The sequence below is a fragment of the Canis lupus genome, chromosome 26, assembly GCF_003254725.2.
Source record: "Canis lupus dingo isolate Sandy chromosome 26, ASM325472v2, whole genome shotgun sequence".
Classification (NCBI taxonomy): domain Eukaryota; kingdom Metazoa; phylum Chordata; class Mammalia; order Carnivora; family Canidae; genus Canis; species Canis lupus.
In genome coordinates, this window is record NC_064268.1 from 22,037,001 (window position 1) to 22,064,315 (window position 27,315).

Sequence of the window (27,315 nt, forward strand, 5' to 3'; positions counted from 1 at the left end):
CTCCCAAGTGCTAGAAGCAAAGGAAATAAAGACAGTGGCAAGCAGGCGCTAAAGCCAAAAGAGCTCCCAGGAAGAGTGAGTACTGGAATCAGTCAGAGGCTTCAGCCACTAAAGGAGGGCATTGATGACACCTTGGTGAAAGGTGCCTGATGGCACTTTTCCTGAACACTGCTCAGTGGATGTGAACTACCTGAATAAAACCAAGAATCGCCAAGGTCTGCCTATAAAGACAGGAAAAACCTCACCCACCACCCAGAGTGGTGATATAGATGGCAGAATTTGCACCACAAGAGTTGACAATCATTCAACAGACTAAAAGAAACTTTAAGACAACTATGTTAAAACAAAACAAGAGAAAATGAACAGTATGAAAAATGACCAGGCATATCTGAAAAAGAATCAAAAGAAACTCTAGAAATAAAAGGAGGAGGGGACCTTATTTGGTAGAGAGGACCTCAACAGGTAATCTGAACAATACAGCTTATCATTAGCAACTAGGAAGATTAACCTAAGGAAATCATCCAAAATACAGAACAGTCAAAGAGATAAATACAGGAAAAAGAAGTTGAGGTAAGGAGGATAGAATAAGACACATCTTACTGGAATATATCTAACAAGTGTTCTGAAAGAGAATACATAGAAAAATAAAAGAAAAAAATAACTTAAGAGTTAGTTATACCTGGAAGACCTTATTTTACAAATGACAAAACTCCAGCCCAGAATCATCTTCAATCATACAAGCTTGTTAGAGGCAAAGCTGGCAAAACAGAGATCATCAGCTGCCCACTCTTCCATTATCAAATATCTACCCAAAAGGATAACTCCATTAAAAAGAAACCCTATAAGCCTAAATTTTTGTCAGCTTTCTTACTATTTGAGTATTAAAGCATATCTGACTTTGTACTAAAATCCTTATATGTTATTACATTTAACTTTCATAACAATCCTATTATTATTATTTTCATTTTATAATTGAGATAACTGAGGCTCAAAGAGAAGTCATTTGCCTAGGTATACTGGTGAACACCAGAGCATGGATTCAAACAAAGGTATGTCTGATTCCATACTCTGAACCACTGTATAATAATGCCTCTATGGTGATACAGCTTTAAAATAAGACATCTCTAAATGTTACAAAGATCAAATTTATTACATAATAATCTCACTGTACTTAGAGTATGATTTTTTTAAGTATATAGATCAATTTAGTATATTTTATATTGCCTTATATGTTGGCAACTACAGGAAGCCTAAGGGGCTTTATTTTTTTGGAGTACTCATAAATTTTTCAATCTGCTGTTTTTAAAATTTAAATGAATGAACGTATTAAAAGAAAATAGAATAAAAACCTACCGTAAAATCCACATGTAATCTCAAGGGTTCCCAAATAGTCAAAATAATCTTGAAAAAGAACAGCAAGTTGGAAGACTCATACTTTGATTTCAAAACTTACTACAAAGCTACAGTAATCAAAACAATGTCATACTGACATAAACACAGACATAGACCAATGGAATAGAATACAAAGCCCAGAAATAAACATTCACATATATGGCCAATTGATTTTCAATACAGGTGCCAAGACCATTTGATGCCATTTCATCAAACGGTGCCTGGAAAACTGTATATCTATATGCAAACAAATAAAACTAGACCCTTACCTTATACCACATACAAAAATTAACTCAAATGGATCAAAGACCTAAACATAAGAGCTAAAGGTATACAACTCTTAAAACATAGGGATAGGGCTTCATGACATCATATTTGGTAATGTTTTTATAGTTATATTACCAAAAGGACACGCAACAAAAGAAAAAAAACCGACAAACTGAACATTACAAAACTCTCATGTAACAAAATACACTACTAAGAGTGAAAAGATAATTTACAGAATGGGAGAAAATATTTACAAATCAAATATCTGATAAAAGATTAACATCCAGAATATATAAAAGAACTCTTATAATCAACAATAACAAAAACTAACAACCCAATATAAAAATGGGCCAAAAACTTGAATAGACATTTCTCCAAAGAAGAAAAATGTCCAACAAGCACATGAGAAGATACTCAATGTCATTAGTTATTAGGAAAATCAAAACTACAATAAGATACCATTTCCCACTCATTAGTGTAGCTAGTATCAAAAAAAGGGTAGGAAAACAGTGTTGGTGAAAATGTGAAGAAAGTGGAAAGTAGAATCTGGTGAGTTATAGGTGGATATGTAAAATGGTGCAGCTACAGTTGGGCCATGCTTCAAAAAGTTAAACAGAGGGTTACCACATGATCCAGCAATTCCAATTCTAGGCATATACCCCCCAAAAAATAGAAAGCAGAGACTCAAACAGATACTCATATGCCAATGTTCATAGCAGAATTATTCACAATAATAGCCAACAAGTACAAACATCCCAAATGTACATCAAGAGATGAATGGATAAACAAAATGTGGCATATACATACAATAGAATATTATTCAGCCATACAAGAAAATGAAATTCTGATACATGCTACATCATAGCTGAAGCTTAAAAACATTATGCTATTAAATAGAGAACAAAAATTTAAATTATGCTAAATGAAATAAGCCAGACATAAAAGGACAAATATTTCATGATCTCAATTATATGATGTACCTGAAATAGGCAAAATCATAAAGACAGAGAGTAGAACAGAGGTTACCAGAGGGAAGGGGAAGGAGGAGTGGGTAATTTAGTGTGTTTAATGGATATAAAGTTTCTGTTTGGGGTAATGAAAACACTCTGTATTGGAGAGTGGTAATGTTTGCATAACTGTGAATGTACTAATGCCACTGAATTGTACACTTAAAAATGGTTAAGATAATAAATTTTATGGTATGTATATTTTATCACAAAAAATAAACAGAACTGGCATGTGATTCACAATATGCCTCCTCCCAATGTTACTAATATACACTAATATATTTTAAACATCTTTAAGAATAAGAAAAATACTGCTTTACTAACACAAATATGCGTATTTAAAAGCAGAAGCCTTAAAGAATCTCAAAATAATAATTATTGCTAATATTTATTGAGCACTTGTATTATGCCTGCCATCAAACTCAAATAACAACACCATGTTACATATTAATATTACCCTAACTTTACAAATAAGGGAGATTCGTAGAAGTTATAATCGACTTGCCTTTACTTATATAAATGCTATAAAGGAAAATATTTTTTAAAAATAAACTGGGGAGGCAGCCTGGGTGGCTCAGCGGTTTAGCGCTGCCTTCAGCCCAGGGTGTGGTCCGGGAGGCCCAGGATCAAGTCCCACATCGGGCTCTGTGCATGGAATGGAGCCTGCTTCTCTCTCTGCCTGTGTCTCTGCCTCTCTCTCTCTCTCTCTCTCTCTTTCTCTGTGTCTCTCATGAATAAATAAATAAAATCTTTCAAAAAAATTAAAAATCAAAAATAAATAAATAAACTGGGGAGAATGCCTGGCTGATTCAGTCAGTTAAGTGACCAACTCTTGAATTTGGCTCCGGTTATGATCTCAGGGTGAGATCAAGCCCTGGGTCAGGCTCTGCACTGCTTAAGATTCTCTCTCTCAAATCTCACAGAGGAAGACATAGACATGGCCAACATGCACATGAGAAAATGCTCTGCATCACTTGCCATCAGGGAAATACAAATCAAAACCACAATGAGATACCACCTCACACCAGTCAGAATGGGGAACATTAACAAGGCAGGAAACCACAAATGTTGGAGAGGATGCGGAGAAAGGGGAACCCTCTTGCACTGTTGGTGGGAATGTGAACTGGTGCAGCCACGCTGGAAAACTGTGTGGAGGTTCCTTAAAGAGTTAAAAATAGACCTGCCCTACGACCCAGCAATTGCACTGTTGGGGATTTACCCCAAAGATTCAGATGCAATGAAACGCAGGGACACCTGCACCCCGATGTTTATAGCAGCAATGTCCACAACAGCCAAACTGTGGAAGGAGCCTCGGTGTCCATCAAAAGATGAATGGATAAAGAAGATGTGGTTTATGTATACAATGGAATATTACTCAGCCATTAGAAACAACAAATACCCACCATTTGCTTCAACGTGGATGGAACTGGAGGGTATTATGCTGAGTGAAGTAAGTCAATCGGAGAAGGACAAACATTATATGTTCTCATTCATTTGGGGAATATAAATAATAGTGAAAGGGAATATAAGGGAAGGGAGAAGAAATGTGTGGGAAATATCAGAAAGGGAGACAGAACATAAAGATTCCTAACTCTGGGAAACTGAACTAGGGGTGGTGGAAGGGGAGGAGGGCGGGGGGTGGGGATGAATGGGTGACGGGCACTGAGGGGGGCACTTGAGGGGATGAGCACTGGGTGTTATGCTGTATGTTGGCAAAGTGAACACTAATAAAAAAATAAATTTATTATAAAAAAAAAAGAAAAAGAAAAGAAAGATTCTCTCTCTCTCTCTCCCTCTGTACCTCCCCCTAGCCCCCCACTCTACTTTCATGGGCACACTCTCAATCAATAAATTAATCAATAAGATATTTTTCTTCACAAAAGTATTTTTTTCTTCGTTGGCAAATGAATTATCACAGAAAGCTTTCCTGCAATGGAAATTTCATCCAAATTTAAATTTCATCTATAATTTAAATTTTTAAATTGATTTTGCATATAATTTTTGTGACCCTCTCTATTGCATCAAGAAAGACAGATCTTGGGATCCCTGGGTGGCGCAGCGGTTTGGCGCCTGCCTTTGGCCCAGGGCGCGATCCTGGAGACCCGGGATCGAATCCCACGTCGGGCTCCCGGTGCATGGAGCCTGCTTCTCCCTCTGCCTGTGTCTCTGCCTCTCTCTCTCTCTCTCTGTGAGACTATCATAATAAATAAAAATTTATAAAAAAAAAAAAAAAGAAAGACAGATCTTCACAACACTTAATTTAAAAAAAAAAAAAAAAGAGGAGCAAGAAAGGAAAGTAATATATGTCAAGCATCAAATCATGTGCCAGGCACTATACTAAGCATATTACATACTTATTTAATCTCTCAATTTGGGTAGTAGTATTATTTACTTTTTATAGATAAAGAAACAAAAATATAGTAATCTACCATACTCTTAATCACTACTTTCAAAATCTGATAAATATTCTATTCAAGTAGGAGCCAATTAATTGCAATTGCCTAGGGAATCAAAGAATAGTAGTCACTGCCAAAAACTATCCCAGATACCTGAAGGAGCCAATATGACAGCTGCCCCCAGCATGTTGCATGGCTGAGTATTCAAAAGCCCAACAGATCTCACACCCAAACACAGTGTGCAAGGGCAGAAGATCATCCTGCTGTACTATTAAGTCAAGAAGAATGGATTGTGTGGCCTTCTGCTCCGGCACCAGCCCATGACAGCTAAAAAGAAAGCCAAATATGGATGGCCCTGAGCCACATTAAGGGAATTCACGCTGTCCTCCCGTATTTGGGTACAAAGACTAAAATCTAAAGCATCTTCTGGTGCTTTGGAAAATGAAAACTTTGGAACCTCAGTTCAAGAATGCACACAAAAACCATGTAATACATTTTCAGTAAATATCTGGAAATGATTACATTTAACTTTTCCCTCTCAATTATCTTATTAACATTTAAATGTGTTCAGTTCTCTATTTAAAAAAATCAAAACAAAACAAAAACAAAAACTACCTTTCTCTCTATCTCCCACTTCTCCCTACTCTTCCAGGCCAATCTTTTAAACAAGTTTGTTTCAATTGTTATCTACAAAATACATCTTTCACTCACTCCTACATACATATACTCCTACTCCACCCTTACCAAACTGATCTTGTCAGAGTCTCTACGACCTATCCCCATGATGGCCTTAAAGGGAAACAAAGAAATCTCTAGGGCCCTGAAGGGCAGGGTTTGAAAATTACTATGCATGGGCCTAGTTACATATTCTGTGGGGCAGCCACACAATTTGTGTAGGCCAATGCAAAGTGAAAATGTGGGGCCTCTTGTTTAAAAGTAGGAAAAAGAGCTTTTCCTGTTTTTCTGTCATCTCTCTAAACAAGTTATGGTATTTTTTTTCAATTTCCTACTTAATATTGGGCCATAAAGATGTTCATGTGATAATGAGATTGTCATACAACTCAGTGTGTAGGGGTACACACAAAATCCACTTCTATACCCATACCCAAGTTCTTGTCAGGAATGGAGGATGGCAGCAGTCGATGGACAGGGGCAGAAGTGGGCAGTCAAGAATTCACCCCAGGGAGCTGAAAAGTGGCCAAACACTGGAACATAGAGGTACCATGCCCACAGTACATGTTCTATTGTCCCATCTGATTTCACATCAAAATATAATTTCAAAGATACAACTATTCAGAATTTCAGGATGATGAGCATAGCATATAAAATTCCAAGCACAGGACCCACTTCTGAGCATGAGACCTTAGGTAATCATACCGGTTGCATGCCCATGAAGCTGGTCCTCACTATGCTACACGATAACCATAATGCCACTTAATATACGCATAACATTAGAGTCCACAAAACAGTTTCAATTTCATTTTGTCTCACAATAAACCTATAAATAGAGATGAACAGATATCCTCATTTTACAGATAAAACAAATGACTCAGAGGTGAAATACATTGCCCAAGGCATGGAAAAGCAGGTGTTAAACCCACGTCTTCTAAGTTCTTTCTAGTGTAATGTGTTTCCTAATCCAAGGGCAGATGGGAGGGGAGAAGAATAGAGACCATTTTTTTACATTAGCCACTGGTTTAATCATTAGTTGGAAATTATTTCTATCAAATTTCTGTCAATTCCAGTCAGATTTGAAAATTCAATTGATTTTTTAACATTCTCGTATTCAGTGGCTTTATATAATACATGTAGTCAAAACAAAACAAAAAAAAGTAACAGCTGCAAAGTTAGAGTGTTTTTCCTGAACGTACCACCCACCCAGTATCCACCTTACCTCACCAATCTTGGACTCCCTAAACACACACATCAATCACTGGCAGTCAGTCACAAAGGACTACAGAGCCAGCAGATGAGACCGTGCTATTCTGGGATACAATATACTTTCACTATAGGAGAGCTGATTGATTAGTTTAGTTGGGAGAGAGTTCATCTAAACACCAGAAAGATAGTAATAATAGGGATGCTGGGAAGTACTTACCTAGGAGATACCAAAATCAAGAAGTGAGCTATTTACTTCAACCCAACTCTTCCCTACCATCATCCCACAAACTTCATAGAATTCAGTCTTTCCAGATAGTGAAATTGTTGCTAAACTTCCTCATGTTAACATAAAGTACTTTATTTTGAGACTTGAACTCTCAACTCATTCATTTCCTAATTTAGTCACTCAAAAATCTCCCCTGAAAGCAAGAGAGCATTTTTTGGTTGAACTAATATGCATTTGTTACAACCATTCGCACTGGCGACCCTTCACACTGCCTGATCACCCAGAAAATATCCAAGGAAAAAGAAGTCAACTGAATGTTAGATCCAAATAGCACAATCTCTCAGCTCACTAGAGCAGAATCTCTCTCTAATACACTGGTCACAGGCTGTATTACTAGCTCTTTTTATCCTATCTCTAGGTAGAAAAGCTATAATTTAAACTGACAGCATTACTTGTCATGAAGTCTGTAGGTTTACAATTTCTAAATGTCAGTTTGAACTTCTGACTAGTTCCTTAGAGCACTACTGTTTGTTTCTAAATGAGGCAACTTGTCAGCTCTGCATACATAAAAGCAGTTAATCAGCAATTTGCAGTGCTACACAAGAGGAATCAGCTGGTATGCTAATAGTGAGCCCACAAAGCACCTCCAATTAGGAAAGAAAGCCTTGTCCGAAGCCAATAATATCCTCATATATCATAAAATTTATCCTACTACTCAGTAGATGAAACATTTCATGCCAAGGAACTTATTATTTTGAAGTAATTGTCTGCCTCCAGCCTGACATACCCATGTTCCCGCTGGCCTATAATGGAAGAGCTGCATGCAGTGAGTGAATGAGGACCACGATGATTCCTGACCCTCCTTGCTGTGGCTTCTACTCAGTTCCCAATGGGTTCTTATTCTTGACCTTGCCCTTTTTACTATTCTGCTCTCCCCTTTTCTATTCGGGCTTCACATTACCCATCTTCAGCTCTCTAAGTAAAACAGGATGGGATCTTACCAAGAATTACCCTGGTTCCTCTAACCTTCTAGAGAATTACTGAACTATATAACAGAGTCCATTCCTAAAACAGCAATAATGATAACCCTAATAATCAGATTACCCCATTAATAAGAACACCCACTACTGGTGCAAAAACACTTTGGCATAGTTTTAACTACTAACAGGTTTAAGCCTATGGATTGAATTCTAGAACATGGATTGTAATGAGTAAAATTAAACCTGTGAAGTTAATAAAGAAACTCATGGAAAATATGTAGTCCTATATAAGATTTCCTATACCCCATTTGACATTCTACCCACAAATGTAAACCAAATCTAAATACAATGAGTATTTTTTTCTTAAAATACTTCTAATTTCCTCTCCCTTCCTCTCCCTTTCCTTATCCTGTAATGATAAGGAAAAGAGTCTAAAAGATTTTTAAAGGAAATCTCTTCCATTATCTCCAGTGGTTATCTCAGGTGTTATAACAGGATCATATTGGAAAAAAAAAAGATTTGACTGTAGTCATATACCTCACCCACTTAAGCAATAACCTTTGTCTGTGCTAGCCTCTCAAATCAGATTTTGAATTGATCAAGCAAATTTGGTTTAGTGATTGAAGGAAAAGGGCTGCCAGACAGAATCCAATAATCCATTTTTCCATTTTACAGAGTTATAGACTAGTACTTCCAAATATGCTTCAGATTTTTGCTTAGTGCCTAAGACGTTGGTGGGGAAGGGCATGTAGGGGGGTGGAATCCTTTCTGGATCCAATGGCATTCACCTGCCTATCAAATAACAGGTAGTACATAGGCAGAGCCTGAGAAACAGAACATGGTTCATGGTAAGCCCACATGCCACCAGTCAACTGTCAAGCAGATGCACACTAGTAACTGGAGAAACTATATTTGTGGATCACAATAGGCTGGCCTACAGAGGGAAATTCTGAGGCACTGGAGTGGCCTCTTACCAATGTCAGGCTTTGACAGCTCTTCATGAGACCATTTAGCCTGGGGATGTGAGGCTGGCTGAGCCAGAGCACAGACTTCTGATCTCTCCACGCTCAGGTTGCCCCTATTCTGAGTAATACATAGGATACTGTAGAGATATTATATACCTTGAAATCATCTACTTTAAACCTCTCTGCCCCCATTTACAGAAGAGAAAATCAAGGTCCAGAAGTCATTTGTCCAAGATAACAGAACTAGTCAAGTCAAGCCTGATTCTTTTTTTTTTTAATATTTTATTTATTTATTCCTAGAGACAGAGAGAGAGAGAGAGAGAGAGAGGGAGAGAGGGAGAAGCAGGCTCCATGCAGGGAGCCCGATGTGGGACTGGATCCCGGATCTCCAGGATCACACCCCGGGCTGCAGGCGGCTTTAAACCGCTGAGTCACCGGGGCTGCCCCAAGCCTGATTCTAAAACATCAAATCCCTAATCTAAAACATTTACTTCTCCTTCTCTCTCTCTCTCCTTTCTTCCTCTACCTCCTCCCTTCCATCTCTATCATCAATAGCAACATCCTGAAGCAGCCAGTATCTTTCTTCAAACAAAATTTTAACTAGAAATCCACCATATAAAACAGATTATAAAGGGTCTCCATTCTCAACTTACACTTAGGGGTACCTGGGTGGCTCAGTGGTTGAGCATCTGCCTTTGACTCAGGTCATGATCCTGGGGTCCTGGGATCCAGTCCCTGCATCAGGCTCTCCACAGGGAGAGCTTCTCCCTCTGCCTGTTTCTCTGCCTTTCTCTGTATGTCTCTCATGAATAAATAAATAAAATCTTTAAAAAAAAAAAAAAAAAAGGCCTGCTTAGATGCAAACAGAAAAGGGAGACAGAGCATGTATGCCAGAATCCTACCTGCGTAACTGGGCCTGCAGCCTCCTCTGGGATCCTAAACAGAACATTGTGATCATGGGAACTTCTTCCTTGATAGCTTGTAATAAAGCTAGCTGCAAATACTAATTAGGATCATATTTTTATATAAAACTATTATTTTCTGAAACACTGGCAAAGTATATGTTGGGAAGTCAGCTGCTTTTTAAAATTATTATTATTTCCTTGTGTTGTTTTTTTTTAAGGCTTTAATTTTTTTAGAGCAGTTTCAGGTTCTCAGCAAAATTGAGAGAAGGGACAGACATTTCCCATATAACCTCACACATATATAGCTTCCCCCATTATCAGCATCCCCCACCAGAGTGGTATATTTGTTTCAATTGATAAACTTACATTAACATATTATCATCCAAAGTTCATAGTTTATGTTAAGGTTTACACTTACTGTTATACATTCTATAGGTTTAGACAATGTATGACAACATGTGTCCCCCATTAAAACATTATGCAGAGTAGTGTCATTGCTCAAAAAATCCTCTGAGCCACACCTAATTTTTTGTTTTAAAACAAAGTCCAAAAAATAAAAAATAAAAAATAAAAATAAATAAAACAAAGTCCAACATTCTCAAAGCTAGGTACAAGTGTATCCTTCTCACTAAGATTTCAATACCAAATCTGAAACTGAGAAACATCAATTTTCTTTCAATACCACCAACATATAAGAACAACTCTACTGTGATACATTTATTTAGGTGATATTCAACATTAGGAAATAAGGTCATGAAATGATTGGCAGTAATGAAATGTGTCATTCCTAACAGTTTAGCTATCAGAAAAAAAAGGCACATGAACCTGAAAACACAGAAGCAAGCATTGGGACATTATTTGTAGCAGAAAACATACATGAAATTACCACATGCAAACACCAGACATTCATCTTATTCCCTTGGGTAACTCTTTTCATTAGTGCTAATGGGCTCAGGGCCTCTGTTTGGAGACTGTTTCTGCAAATGCTAGAAGAACACAAATCTTGTTCTGTTTGATGAAGTCCATTCTCATAAGCAAGAAAAAAGTGAAATCAATGCGTTGACATTAACACATGTACACATGCATATTTGTCTGTGCATTATTTCTAATCATTTCTTCCTTTAATTTAAATTTATTAGTCTTTAGAAATCTTGCCAAACATCACTGAGCAACACAATGGAAAATGAGTACCAAAATTAGATCCCATGGACATTTCTAATTAAATCCCTTTCATCGGGATTAAGAATTCTTTAAAACTTAAAACTATGTGCAAAAAGGCAGTGACACTAATTGCCATTCACCACAAGCAGCTAAAAGCAGTAACACAAAAATATGGCACATATCAATCATATATTTATTAAATACCAATTTGCATGTCTAAGTGCCAAATACTATATAGACCTGAACTCCCCTACAAACACAAAAAAAAATATGTGCCACAATTCAGCAGCTGTTAATTCAACAATTTGTTTTCTCTCCCTTTAGATGTATATACATTGAAAATACCATTCTCAACCTACATTTCTTGATTACTGTCTTTTGTTATTTTCCTCTATAATTTACTAACTGCACTTAATTATGTAAAGAATAATACCAAATTTCAACCAAGAAACCTGTGAAGTTAATAAAGAAACTCATGGAAAATATGTAGTCCTATATAAGATTTCCTATACCCCATTTGACATTCTACCCACAAATGTAAACCAAATCTAAATACAATGTATTTTCTTCTCAATGAGTATTTTTTTCTTAAAATACTTCTAATTTCCTCTCCCTTCTCTCAAGCATCCATTCTTTTAATGTTTTCTTACTTAGTGAGGTCTAGCCATTGAGATACAAAGATGAATTAGCCTTGAATGACTGTCTTCTTCTGAACTCAGTCAAGAAAGACAGGTAATGCAAACAATGACAAGAGAAAGTAGTAAGTACAGCACCTGAGTGCCTGGATGGTTCAGTCAATTGAATGTCTCACTGTTGATTTTTAACTCAGGTTATCATCTTGAGGTCATGATCTTAGGGTTGTGAGATTAAGCCCTGCATTAGGGCTCTGTGCTCAGCAGGGAGTCCGGTTGGGATTCTTTCTCTCCCTCTCCTTCTGTCCCTCCTCCTGCTTGTGCGTGCACGCTTGCTTTCTCTCTCTCTCTCTTTCACTCAAATAAATAAATAAATCTTAAGGAGAAAAAAAGTACTCAGTAGAGGTCCACAGTGCTTTGGTAGCACAAAGGAGGGAGCATTTAACTTAGACAATAGGAGGTTTCTCCAAAGCATTTGGATGAATTTAACAAAGGAGCTGATGATTCACTGGGAAAAGAGTATCTCAGGCAGAGGGGAAGAACTTGTGGGAAAGCACAGAAGCATGAAAGCCAGTATCACAGTCAGGGAACTGAAAGCAATTCCACACAGTAAAACAGAGGGAGATGGGAAGAAGCTAGTTTTGTTAGGAGATGAACAAGGAGAGTTGAATTGGGGCCAGATTATTAAAGGTCTTGTTTATTTTCTGAAGAGTCTGGTCTTTATCTGTTCTCATTTTGTTTTCACAGTGCTGAACAACATAGAAGAAAAGCAGAAGGGCACAATAAGAAAAATCCATTGTTTTTAGACAGAGGACAAAAGCAAGGCAGTGAAGACTGAATAGACTCTCCAACAAAGGGTGCTAAAACTGAATATCCATATGCCTCTTCCCCTCCCCAAAATGTGGATCCATACCTCACACCATATACAAAAAAAAAAAAAAAACACACACACACAACCTAAAAATCAACCTTAGACCAAAATATAAAATGTAAAACTGTAATATGTCTAGAAGAAAGCAGGAGAAAATCTTTGTGCCTTTGGAGTTAAGCAAAGATTTCTTACATATAACACAAGTCATTAAGGTAACAAATTTTTAAAAATGGACTTTATCAAAATCAAAAGCTGTTGCTCCTCAAAAAACAATTAGGGGAATAAAAAGATATGCTGGAGACTGAAATAAAATCTGCAAAGCATATATCTGATAAAGGAATTTATATTCAGGGTAAAAGGAACCCTCAAAATTCAACAATCAGAAAACCAACAACCCAATTTTTAAAAACTATCTGACCAAAGGTGTATGGATGGCAAATAACCACAAGAAAAAAATGTTCAACATCATTAGTCATTAACAAAATGAAAATTAAAGCCATAATGAGATACTGCTAACACACCCATTAAAGTGATTAAAATTAAAAGACTGGCCATATATACCAAGTGTGGTTAGGATGCAGAGAAACTAGAACTCTCATAAATTCACAGGGGGAATGTAAAATGATGCAACTTTTTTTTAAAACAGCTTGGCAATTTCTTTTTTTTTTTTAATATTTTATTTGTTTATTCATGAGAGACACTGAGAGAGAGAAGCAGAGACACAGGCAGAGGGAGAAGCAGGCTCCATGCATGGAGCCTGATGAGGGACTGATCCTGGGTCTCCAGGATCACGCCCCGGGCCAAAGGCGGCACTAAGCCGCTGAGCTACCCGGGCTGCCCCTGTATACAATTCTTATAGCAGATTTATTTATTTAAAAAACAAAAAAACAAAAAACTAGAAACCATCCAAATGTCCATTAATAGGCAAGTGAATAAATATATTTTGGTGCATCCATACAAAGGAACTACTCCAAAAGAAAAAGGAATGAACTATTGACATATGCAACAATATGGATAAATCTCAAAATAATTATGCTGGGTGACAGAAGCCAAACACAAAAGTATATACGCTACGATTCCATTTCTATTTAAAAATCTAGAAAATGCAACCTAATTTATAAAAAGGAAACTGGTTGTTGCCTGGAGAGGGCATTGCTGGTAGGAACTACAAGGGCATATACAAGGAAACTTTGGGAGATGGCAAATACTATGAGAATGGTTTCATGGGATGCACATATGTCAAAACTTATCAAACTGTACACTTTAAATATGTGAAGTTTATTGTATATCAATTACATCTCAGTAAAGTTATTTTTAAGAAGCATTTAGAGGGGGATGCTGGGTAGCTCAGCGATTTAGCGCCTGTCTTGGGCCCAGGCTATGATCCTGGAGTCCTGAAATCGAGTCCCACATTGGGTTCCCTGCATGGAGCCTGCTTCTCCCCCTGCTTGTGTCTCTGCCTCTCTCGTGTCTCTCATGAATAAATAAATAAATTAAAAAAAAAAAAAAAGCATCTGGGGGGTTGGTGCAGTCAGTTAAGCAGCCGACCCTTGTTGTGGCTCAGGTGATGATCTCAGGGTCCTGAGATCAAGCCCGGCACTGGGCTCCGTGCTCAGCACAGAGTCTGCTTCAGATTCTCTTTCCCTCTGCCCCTCTCATTTATGCTCCTGCTCTCTCTCTTTCTATTTTTTCTCTCACTTTCTAAAATAAATAAATGAAATAAAAAGCATTAAAGGATCATATTCAAGTATTCATAATCATTTCACTTCTACACTGCTTTCATTCTTCTTTGCAAGAGAACTGAATTGAGACTGTACAGCTCTTTCAAATAAAATCTTTTTAAAAAATGAGACAGTACAAAAAGGCATGATCTGAGGTTTGCATTTTCAGATAGTTTTCCATATTTGTGACAAGGCTACATATGATAAAGTGAATAAAGTAGACAAGGATGGAATATGCAAGACGGTAGAAACTAAACTTTTTAGATAACTCCAGAAGAAATTTGCTATAGATAAAGTAGCTGCTTTTCCTTATTTAGTTTTTCCTTAAGCTACCCAAACAATTCATGTGGCTCCTTATTTCTTCCGTGACTTCAAAAGAGTAGTGATACACAGTAGTCTTATTTTTAATTTTCTTTTACTATAATGATGAAAAACTACAAAGAATGCTTCTATCCCCTCATTATAACAGGATGCTGCAATATTACTGTGAAATCACATTTGTTTTTTTAAAGGTTTTATTTATTTATTCATGAGAGTCACAGAGAGTGAGAGAGGCAGAGACACAGGCAGAGGGAGAAGCAGGCTCCATGCAGGGAGCCCGACATGGGACTCAATCCCGGGTCTCCAGGATCACACCATGGGCTGAAGGCAGTGCTAAACCACTGAGCCACCTGGGCTGCCCCTGAAATCACATTTGAATGCATGTGATTACTACAACATGTAAATGCACACTGTCTAGTAAGATGTGTGTTTAAACTGATAGAACAGTCAGTGGTGCTGAAAGAATGTGCAAAAACATTTATGAGAGTGAGAAGACTTTAAAATTTTTAACAACACCCATTTTAAGACTTTATAAAAACACACCAACAAAATAATACCCTTTAATACTTCAGCTTTCCTACCTACCTATATGCCCTAAAAAAAATATGCTCTAAAAAAGATAACTATTAAACAACACTAAGAGGGAAGGAGATCCAACAGTCCAGAATGAGATCATGTCCTGGCTAGGGTGCATACACTTGAAGTTACTCTCTCAAACTACAATGGTAAGCCAATGTACTTTAGATTTACAATCAATGACTTAGAAGGGTGTCTGGCTTTTCAAGGAGCCACTACTTAAGAGTATCCATGACTTTTGTCCATCCTAGGCCACATTTGCAAAACACACACACACCCCAAACCAAAACAAAAAAACAAACACAAACCAAAAAATAAAAACAAAAAACACCCAGCTCTTTTCTTAGAAGTTTGTATTTGAAAGTTAATATTAGAGGAGTATTTTACTCTAAAGAATATGTTGATCAGGGATTAAAAATGAACCAAGGTTATGATAGGAATATACCTGGCCTCATTACCAGGGCCAGAGGCTTTACTTATCAGGTGTAGTTCATCTCAGTAGATAGTGGAAGTAAGACCAGCAAGGCCAGAGAACTCTCATATCTTGAATACAAAAGGGCTACACTGAAGCACTTACTTGTTTGTAAATGTACTAAAAAGTTAGGATTTTGTTGTTGTTTTGTTTGTGATTAAGACAGAACTTTCTCATTCAAAGGATAGACTCTCACAGTACTGCATGTTACTCTAATGGGTTACAAACAAAACTAGCTTGTAAACTTTCTAGAAAGGTAGTAGGCAACGGGGAGTTCCAAGTTGTATCATGAAGGTATGTCGACTACAGACATATTTGAAAAAGGTTACATTCAGTGTGATCAGTTGTAACACGTACTATAATTAGATTACTAACACATCATTCAAAAGAAAAGATCGGGTGCTAAAACAGAAAGAATCCTTTCTTAATACAATCCATGTACATCAGAGAACAGGTCATGTTTTAAAAATGAACTGGCAGGTTTTTCAAAGGTTCATGCTTAATTTAAAGTATCTTTCATCAGCTTTAAAAGAAAATGTCAACTTGACCAACTAGCATGTCTCCTTTTCTTGAGTATAATAAATATTTATAAAAGTAAATAAAATCTACAGAACAAAGTGATTTGGGCTTTTAGTTCCATATAGAACTCCTCCTTCTCCTTCTTCTTCTTCTTCTTCCTCTTTTTTTTTTTTTTTGAACTCCTTCTTCTTATGGTATTCACAAAGCACAGTGAAAATTATTTATAAAAAGTTTAAATGATAGATGTTAAAAGATATAGAATATAAGATTAACAGGAATATATAGTCAGCATGAGATGAAATCACAGATGTGCTTCATTTTACATTGAGGCTAAATTCTACCTGTAAATCAACCTTTCTACCTGTATATCAACATTTTACATTAGGGCTACATTCTACTTGTAAATCAACCAATTCTACCTTTCCTGTGCTGATAATTCTACGGCCTTATCCATACCCTACCTAATTGCCTCCCTCCATGCCCCAGGAGGCCAACCTTTCTGGACAACTATAGCTCTCTTAGTCCAGGCTTTTGGGCTCAGCCAATGAGAGGTGAGAATGCAAGAGGAGAGAGGTATCAGAGCATTATTCCTGATCCTTCTCCTATGACTCCTCAGCTCCCTCCTGGCTTCATCAAGACTATTTCAGTGACTTTATTCCTCTGCAGCTACAGCTTCTATCACATAGCTTTTCTTCGATGCCAGTGCTCAGGCTTCATCAGAAAACCAGGTCCAGATATCTTACTATCCTTTTTCAGTTACCTTACCTTCCACAAACCTCTGTAAATGGTGCCCTCACTACAGAGAATTTAGTGCATTTTTTTAAAGCAAGATGTACCTGTTTTGAGGGATAAATGAACATTTTATATAAAGACTATTCTACATTTCGTCCAATCTCATATTCCCTATCTATCCAAACCTTTATTGTGATACCAGAGATGACACATCTCAATCTGCGTTATCACTGACTGAATTTGTTATCAGTGATCATGTTATCATGTTATGATTTTTTTCATAAATCATGAAAAAAAATCACATCTTATGACAAAAGATAAATAATCATGTATAGTTTCCTGGTAATTAAATAATTTGATAGAGAACATATAATATATAAAACTTTGAGATGTCAAATCCAAGGAACATTCAAACTAGTACCAGAATATGAGTACTGTATCTAATGAGTACAGGGACCATTTTTAGTAAAAAAGACTCAGTTAACTAAAGAGTTCAGCTTTGCAAGGCCCTACTCATTCTACCTCGCATCCTCATTTTTCCCCACCAAAACCAAAAGAAAATACAACAGATGTTTCCAAAAACAGTGGTATCTTCTAAAAGATTTATTAATTGTCCTGTTCAGTAATAATAGAGGATATCCAGAGCACTGAAAAGTAAAATGCACTCAGTTGGGTTTTTTAGGCTTCAGATTATCTAGTATTATATATTATGTCCAGATAGTGATAGCTCCAGGTAGCTTCACAAATACAAACCATGTCCAATATTAGCCCAAGCAAACCAATTGGGGGAAAAAATTTACAGTGTATTCTAAAGTAAATAAAAATGATTTTTTGCTTACATTACCCTTTACCTACATTACTCAAGATGAATGAAATATACTGATTAATCTTAATTAAACCCAGAACATAACAAGTCTAGCCCCATTTTACAAACAAATTTACTTTTTTTTTTTTTTTAAGGGATGCCTGGATGGCTCAGCAGTTGAGTGTCTGCCTCTGGCTCAGGTCCTGATCCCAGGATCCAGGATCAAGTCCTGCATCGGACTCCTTGCAGGGAGCCTGCTTCTCCCTCTGCCTATGTCTCTCTCTCTCTCTCTCTCTCTCTCTCTCTCTCTCTCTCTGTGTGTCTCATGAATAAATAAATTAAATCTTTTAAAAATATATAAAGATTTTATTTATTTGAGTGAGAGAGAGAGAGAGAAAGCAAGCACAAGAGGGGGGAAGGGCAGAGGAAGAGGGAGAAGCAGATTCCCATGCTGAGCAGAGAGTGGGATGCAGTGCTCGATCCCAGGACCACAGGTTTGTGACCTGAGCCAAAGGCAGACACTTAACCTACTGAGCCACCCAGGCTCCCCAGAAATTTGTATTTTCGTGAGAAAAAGATCCAAACAGGAATTTGAACAGTCAATATTTGAAATGTTCTTTACCTAATGACTTTAAAAAATCACAGCATGTCATAGCTAAAAGGAGCCTTGGAGACCATCTAGTTAAACTCATATTTTACAGATGAGGAACTCAATGCCCAAGGTTTAAGTAATTAGTTCAAAATTACTAGCTAGCTGTTCTGGACTAAATCTTGGGGGCAAATAGATGCATGGCTGCAAGAAGTATGATTTCTTGAAAAGTAGTAATTAAATTAGGGGGAGGAATTCAGCTCATCAGCTAAGATTACTGAATTCAGAATGACCACTGTAGCCTTCTGTAGTAACTAAACCAGCCTGGGGGATTTATGAGCTTTTCTAATACTTTTGAGGGAGCCATGATCACCTCTAGAATGTCTCAATGTCTCCCAATGGTGAATAAAAATCCAGCACCCTATCCTTGGCATTGTTCCTTATCTCTGAGAACAAGGAGAAAGCAAGCTTTGGCTTAGGCTCAAAATGGGAAATATGTCATCAACATCATTAAATACTGGTCAACATTCTTCACCGAGCACAATTGTGCCCTACAGTGTAATTCTGTGAGTGTGGTGCACATGAGTGTGAGAGAGAAAAAGAAGGAATGGGCTGAAGGAGGAGATAAGCAGAGAGGCAGATTGTCAGAGAGAGGAGATAAAGAGGGAAGGCAGAGAAGGGGAAAGCAGAGAGAAGCAGAGAAAGACAAGGCAGAGATACACAGAGAAGGCAAGGCACAAACTGTGAAAAACAGAAGCAGAGGGAGGAGACAGCTGGAGAGACCGCAGCTCAAGAAAGGCAGAACTACCAAGAGGAGGAGCGTAACATTGTGAAAGAACACTGTAAACCCTTGCTATTCAGTGCTGCCCCTGGCCCAGGAGCATGAGCACCACCTGAGAAGAAGGCAGAAACTCAGCGCTTGCCCCATATCCACCAAATCAGAATCTGTGTTTTTAAGAATACCCTCAGGTGACTTAGGCAATACTACAGTTAACTCCATTTACTCAAGGTCATTTTAACTGTCATTAAAGCAGTGAAATGTCTGTCTGTATTCAGAGTCACATGGTTCCACCACTTAGAAACCCAGCATAAGCTCCAACCTTAGGCCAGGTAGCCTGCATGAAGGCATACAGATTCAACCTAACCACCCCTGCTACCACTTTCTTTTTTTCCACAGTAGGTTCACATCTAAGAAGTTAATAAAATAGCCATTTGTATGCACAGAAATTTTCTTCCAAGAGTTCAGAAAACAGGAAAACTTCAAGACTGACAAATGATAGATTTAATCAGGTAACTCTGAATTGATCATTTATAGTTGGAAAACTTCGGATGTAGCACCCATCCCATGATGACACATGTATTTAAGATATTCTGCATTTCAGATACAGAGTAAATATATAGTAATTTCACCGCGGGATGTTTTTATTAAACAGCCAAGCACATAATTATAGGATTTTCAGTGTAAAATTACTCCTGCTTTGAAACTCCAGCATTTCACTCACCCACATGGCAATGTTTTTCTCTCCCTGCAGTCCCAGCCATATTCCCTGAACCTTCTGCCAGCTGCCACTTCCTCTCCCCCACCTCCCTATTGTTCCTGCTTTGTCTTATCACTTTTTTTTTTTAAAGAAAGAAAGTAAGTGTAAGACACTGATATCTAATTTTTGCAAGATTATGCTCTTTGTTCTACACACTGGATAGACACAATAACTATTCCTAACAGAGGCAGGATGGGGTCTCTTGGGTGCTGATGGTCAGCTTTTCCTTCTGCTCCTCCTTCCTTTTTCCTTCTCCCTTCCAATCAGCCTCTTTGAACCCTCACCCCTACCAATATGTCCTACTTAGCAAATGTCTAAGTGGGAAAAGCAACAAGATTTGTACTATATGGGAGCAAACACTGAAGTCAGGAGAACAGATCCATTTCGAAACCCAGGAATACTTCCATCAGTAAAATGTAGGTGAGCTAAGTCCCTTTCAAAACAGTCTATGTTTCTAGGGGAAGCTTGCATTTAGCTGAATCTCTCTTTTCTTCTAATTTACAGCAAAAGGATGAAGAATACCACAAGAGCAGGGTAGACTAGCATGAAGAGCAAGTAAAAGAGAAAGTAGGAGAACACTGGATATTGGTGAGCCCACTCCTAGAGATAACTTTATATTTGGAAGTACCTTACATCATTTACTGGATTCTTTCATTTATTCAAATAACATGTATCAAGTGCCTACTAAATGCCAGGTATTGTGCTAGATGTTCAACATACAAAAAAGATGAAAATATAAGGCAAGTTCATATTTCCTATTTCATATTTCCTATTTCTCCAAACACACATATACACAAAACACCTTAAAGTCTGACTTTGATTATTTTAACTCCTTCAGATACTTTATGAACCCCTTCCTTCATATGGCAGACAAAGGTTTAATTGCTTATAAGCATCCAGTGTTTTGTAAAAGATGAGCAAATCAAGAGAATCCCAAATGCTCAGGCTGCTTTACTTACATAGTGACACTTAGCATAGGGCATTATAGGCCTATTGACAGAATCCTTCCATTGCAGAAGAGAAGATGAAGAACCCTGGAATCCAGAGATTCCAATCACATCTTCTTTTTTTTTTTTTTTTTTTTTTTTCAGTTTCAAATTTTATTTCATTAACTAGACGTTGAAGAAAATGTGTATTTCGAATCTTTAAACTCATTTATCTAAAACATGTTTACACACAGGACAGATACAGGATTTCAAGTAACTTATGGTAGAGTTCACTGTCCATTTAAAAGTATGCTTCTCTCTTCCACAAAAACTGCGTTGAAAAGCAAACAAAATTTTCTTTTATACTGCGTAAGAGCTAGATGCAAAGTTCTGATGCAAATTTACTTCACTGTCAACTCTGATGCTGAAGCTGAGAGGCAGAGATGTCCATAGTTCGGTTAAATGATGCAAATAAAAAGCTGTTTCTCTTAAATTAGAAGCCTTCGTTCATGGTCTCTCTCAGTAGTACCAGATGTGGTTCCCATACGCGGTCACTTCTTCTTCTTTCCTTTTCCTTTTTTACTTCCCTCTCCTTGCTGAAGACTTTGGTCCCCACCTCCTGTTTTTTGTGTCCTTGTTTTTAGTTTAGGTATCATTTCTGCTGCATACAACATTACTGACTTACGTGATGGGAACTGTACGAGACAGAGGCTGCCGTCTTCCTGCTTGAGTTGGACCCGGACTCTGCCCCTGTACTGAACATCACGATTCCACTCTCTAGAGTACATTTTATTTTTCTCAAGGAATACATTAAGTCCAACTGCTGAGCACACATCTTGAATCTCAGTAGCTGTAGGATTTTCAACAGCCTTGCTGATGGGGATGCGCCGGCCCTCGGCGATGGTCTTCTTGTTGTTCAGGTACGCGGGGTAGATGCAGATGAACCTGTCCTGCTCGGCCGGGGACCGCGCGGCGGCGGGCCGGCCCAATCACATCTTCTAATAAATATACCACTGTTTAACATCTGCACTCACTAGATATTTTAATTATGAGAGTAAGGACCACTGACTGCAGCTTTATCATCTAATCTCTTTTATATTTTTAAAAAGCTTGTCTTATAGATAATTATGAAGGATATAACCAGTAGCTAAGGAAATAACCACCAAATAACTATACTAAGTTTACAAGAGGATTTGACCAAATAGTTTCTGAAAATGACAGCAATCTTCTGCCTAAATCTATAAACAATATAGGTAAAATAACAAAGATTGGCCAAAATAGCCTCCTTAAAAGAATACAAGTATTCTAATACTAGGGAAGTATAGAGAAGGAAGTCAAAACCATAAATAGGCCATGATAATTAACATGTAATTAACTGCCCCAAAGAAATTCTCTCCCTGTAAGGATATTCTAGGATAGGCAAAAACTATGAAATAAAAGTGGAAGTAGTTTTTGTTTTGTTTTGTTTTGTTTCTGAAAGCAAACATGGAGGAACACAGACATTCAAAATAATGACTATTTTTCAAAAGGAACAATTAGAAATGTCCATCATTTGAAACATCCTGCCTCCCCTCTTTGCTTTAAATGCCACATAAGTTATTTTGAGCCTATTGCTTTGATCAGATTTAGCTGTAAGTAATTATATTTAGTCATAGACATTTGATCTATAAATGGAATCTACTACAGGAATTACTGTAACTTCCATGAAATTGGCAAATAGCAGTTCCATTTGAGGTAATTCTAGAAAAGCTTTATCCTAAAAAGAAAATGCAATACATTTACCTACATAGAATATATTTTCTTTCAAAATGAAAATCTCTCAAGACTCTAGTTATGCATCTACATTTTGTTGTTTTTTTAATAATTTTTTTAAAGATTTTATTTATTTATTCACAATAGACATAGAGAGGCAGAGACACAGGCAGAGGGAGAAGCAGGTTCCATGCAGGGAGCCTGACGTGGGACTCGATCCCGGGACTTCAGGATCGCGCCCTGGACCAAAGGCAGGTGCGCTAAACCACTGAGCCACCCAGGGATCCCCTGCATCTACATTTTGAAGAAAGAATTACCATTTAACAGTATCCTACACAAATATGTATTAATTTCTCAAATCACTCATTTGGGGGAAGTAAACAGTAAAAGAAAAATTATGTTTTTTCTTTTCATAGATATCATGTAAATAATATCTATACATTGAGTGCTGGCCACTAAGCAAAATAAAAACAGTGAGACTCTTCAGGATCCTTGCACTGAAAGAATATAACATCCAATGTTGATGATACAATATGCAACTCTAGATACAAGTAAAATGTTTCACTAGGAAGCAACATGGATAGTGCAAACAATATTCAAACAGGAGTTCCATAATCACTGATCTAGTTGTGGCTCTGCCATTTATACTAACTGTTTGGCCCTCAGTTCACTGCTTATCTTCTCTGGGTCTCAGGTTCCTCAATGGAAAACAGAGATAGAGATTCAAACACCAAACAAGATAATGTATGTAAATATATTCTGTGAACTATAAAGTGATATTCAAATATTAGGTAAGACATAAAATAAAAAGAAAAAACTGCTAAATGAAAACAACCGCCTACAAAGTTGGAGTTGGATATGCTTACTTCAATTTTAGATCTCTGTCGTGAACTTTACTACTAGTAAAGCTAATAGCTACCATTTACCAAGTCCTAGCTGTGTGACAGCCACTGTCCTAAAGGGTTTATACACATTGATTTTATTGTTGCAACAGCCACATGAAGTACGTTGTGTTGCCTCATTTTACAAATGAGGCAACTGAGGACTAAGCACTCAGAATACCTACCACAGATTAGTAAAGGAGAAGCAAGGATTTCAATCCACGTCTCACTATAGACTGTGTTCCTGATCATTATACTATTCTGACTCTGCGGGGGGAAAGGTTTCAGACAAAGTTACTACCTTCTACATTTTTTTTTAATTTTTTTTATTTATTTTTTTTTTTATGATAGTCACACACAGAGAGAGAGAGAGAGGCGGAGACATAGGCAGAGGGAGAAGCAGGCTCCATGCACCAGGAGCCCGATGTGGGATTCGATCCCGGGTCTCCAGGATCGCGCCCTGGGCCAAAGGCAGGCGCCAAACCGCTGCGCCACCCAGGGATCCCTACTACCTTCTACATTGATTAGGGTATTGAGAATGATGTTTTAGGCCTGATAAAGAGAGAGAGACAAATAAATAAGAGAGGGAGGGTGGGAAGAGTTGAGGGTAGGGGAAAGAGTGGGAGAAAAACACTTTCATTAATAGTTCTTGCTTTTTAATATTTGTGAGTCAGTTAAAAGTGAGTCAGAATAAAAAGGACTGGCTCATGATCCTAGTTTCCCAGACTAGTTCAAGCCATTCTCTCCCCACTTTGGTGCCAATAATAATAACTAACATTCACTGAGTACTTAGTTTGGGCCAGGAACTATAGTAAGTGCTTTATGTGATTTATCTTATTCAGTCCTCACAAATCCATAAATATCATCTTCATTTTATAGATGAGTACACTAGAACATAAGGAGATTAAATAACTTGCTCAAATTCTGTCTCTAGGCAAGATGGAATAATAGGGACAAGACTTACCCACCTAATTACTTCACTGAAAAACTGGGAGGAAATAGAGAATAAATGACACTTTTCAGACATTAGACATGAGGCAGCAAAGGACAGTGATTCCTGAGTGAGGACAAAGGAAGAGGTGAGCCCTATGACTGCTCAAGCTTACTGCATAGAGAGTTTTCGGCTGCAACTCTGTAAAGCAGGAGCCAAAAAGAATCCAGCAGTCCCCCTTAGCTGAGAAGACCATGTAAGGAACTCAAAAGGTTGTGGTGTGTAGTATTCACACACAGAATACTGGAGAAGAGAGAGAGGCACTGAGAAAAAAACTGTGGAGATCTTCAGAGGGAGGGTCCTCCCATCCCAAATTTTCATTTCAAAATTGATTAGCACATTAGTTTGAGAAAATTATCCAAGGATGAGGAAAGAACCACCAGAAAGAAGCAGGTGGAACCTCTCTCTGGAGCTCAACAGAAGACCAGGAATATTCTTCTCACTAGCCTGAGCGAAAGACAAAACAAAACAAAACAAAACCCACCTCACAATTCATGGGACATGAAGGTACTGTCTTAAGGGTGGAGTAAAATTAGCCTGGATTAACAGCTGCTTGGTCCCACTCAACGTTAAAAAGCAAGCCTCAAAAGGGTCAAACAATTTCCAAGTAATTTACAACAACAAAGCTTCAGAACAAAATTCTTAATATTGTTTAAGTACAAGAGTACCTAGCATCCAACAAGGCAAAATTCACCATGCCTGACATCAGATCAAAACTTATCAGGCGGGCAGCCCGGGTAGCTCAGCAGTTTAGCACCACCTTCAGCCCAGGGTGTGATCCTGGAGACCCAGGATCGAGTCCCACGTGAGGCTCCCTGCATGGAGGCTGCTTCTCCCTCTGCCTGTTTCTATGCCTGTCTCTCTCTCTATGTGTCTCCCATGAATAAATAAATAAAATCTTTTTTAAAAAAAATTATCAGGCAAGCCAATAAGCAGGAAAATACAACCCTTAACAAGCAGAAGAATAAATCAATAGAAACCAAACCAGAAATGAAAGAGATCAGTAGACAAAAACATTAAAAGAATTATTATAACAATATTCCACATGTTCAAGAAACTAGAAAAAACCATGATCATGTTGAGGAGAGACCTGGAAGATATTTTTGAAACACACAAACCAGGGGTGCCTGACTGGCGCAGTCAGTAGAACATGTGACTCTTGATCTCGGAGTTCTAAGTTCAAGCCCCATGTTGGGTATAAATAATAAAAATTGGGTGTAAATAAAACAAAATCTTTAAAAAAACAATAGACACAAAGACACAAATGAAGGAAAAACAAAAGTAAATTTGAAGACAAACCAACTGAAAACAAAAACGAAAAGACACAATGTTTCAAAAGAACATCCGTGGGGATCCCTGGGTGGCTCAGCGGTTTAGCGCCTGCCTTTGGCCCAGGACGTTATCCTGGAGTCCTGGATCGAGTCCCACGTCGGGCTCCCTGCATGGGGCCTGCTTCTCCCTCTGCCTGTGTCTCTGCCTCTCTCTCTCTCTCTCTCTCTCTCTCTCTCTATCATGAATAAATAAATAAATAAATCTTAAAAAAAAAAAAAAAAAGAACATTCCTGAGCTGCGAACAACTTCAAGCAGCCTTGAATGTATGTGCAATCAGATCTCCAAAAGGAAAGAGAGAGGGACACCTGCGTGGCTCAGCGGTTGAGCGTCTGCCTCGGCTCAGGTCATGATCCTGGAGTTTCCGGATCGAGTCCCACATCGGGGGTCCCGGGGCAGAGCCTGTTTCTTCCTCTTCCTATGTCTCTGCCTCTCTCTGTGTCTCTCATGAATAAATAAAATCTTAAAAAAAAAAAAAAAAAAAAGGAAAGAGAAGGCAGAAAAACATTTGGGAAAATAAAACCAAAAATTTTCCAGATTTAATAAAAACTATTATTTTAAAAATAAAAAACGATTTAACAAAAACTATGGGGCACATCATGATCAATTTTTAAAACATATTAATAAAGAAAAAATCTTAAAAGCAGCCAGAAAAAATAAAGATTTAACACAAGAACAAAGAATGACAGCAAACTTGTTCTTGCAAACAATGCAAGAAAGACAAGTGGAACAATATTTTTTATAAAGATTTTATTTATTTACTTGAGACAGAGAGAGAGTAAGCATGAGAGAGCATGAATGGGAAAAGGGGCAGAGTCAGATGGAAAACACGAAACAGGAAGCGGGAGGTGGGGCTCAATCCCAGGACCCCAGGATCGTGATCTGAGTTGAAGGCAGTCCCTTAACCAATGGAGCCACCAGGTGCCCAGAGCAACATCTTTAAATCTCTGAAAGAAATCTCTAGATTTCATGAAAATATCTTTTAAACACCACCCGAAAAGAAAAAAAAAAAAAAAAAACATTTTCAGACATATAAAAACTAACATGGAAAATAGTATGGCAGTTCCTCAGAAAATGAAAAATAGAATTACCATTTGATCTAGCAATTTCACTTCTGGGTATATACCCCCAAATCCCTGAAAGCAGGGACCAGAACAGATATTTGTACACCAATGTTCACAGCAGCATTATTCACAATAGCCAAAAGGTAGAAGCAACCCAAGTTTCTACTGACAGATGAACAGACAAACAAAATGTGGTAAATCCATACATACAATAGTATACTATTCTGCCTTAGAAAGGAAACTCTGATATACACACACACAGGACAGGCTACAACAAAGATGAGCCTTGAAGACATTTTTACTAAGTGACATAAACCTGTCACAAAAAGAAAAATATGGTATGTTTCCACTGATATGAGATACCTAGAGTAGTCATATTAATAGAAACAGAAAGTAGGATGGTGACTGGCAAGAAT

At 37.7% G+C, this 27,315-nt stretch overlaps 2 protein-coding genes across 2 annotated transcripts in view; both read right to left on the reverse strand.

The window, feature by feature from the left end:
• The window catches only part of TTC28 (tetratricopeptide repeat domain 28), a 628,115-nt gene that overhangs the window by 339,936 nt on the left and 260,864 nt on the right, over positions 1-27,315 (reverse strand).
• Positions 21,088-21,871, reverse strand: LOC112676336 (signal recognition particle 19 kDa protein-like; the record flags this gene model as incomplete). The annotated part of the gene is made up of 1 exon (XM_035706732.2): positions 21,088-21,871. A coding segment is annotated over one exon (438 nt), but the record flags the coding sequence as incomplete, so codon positions are not given.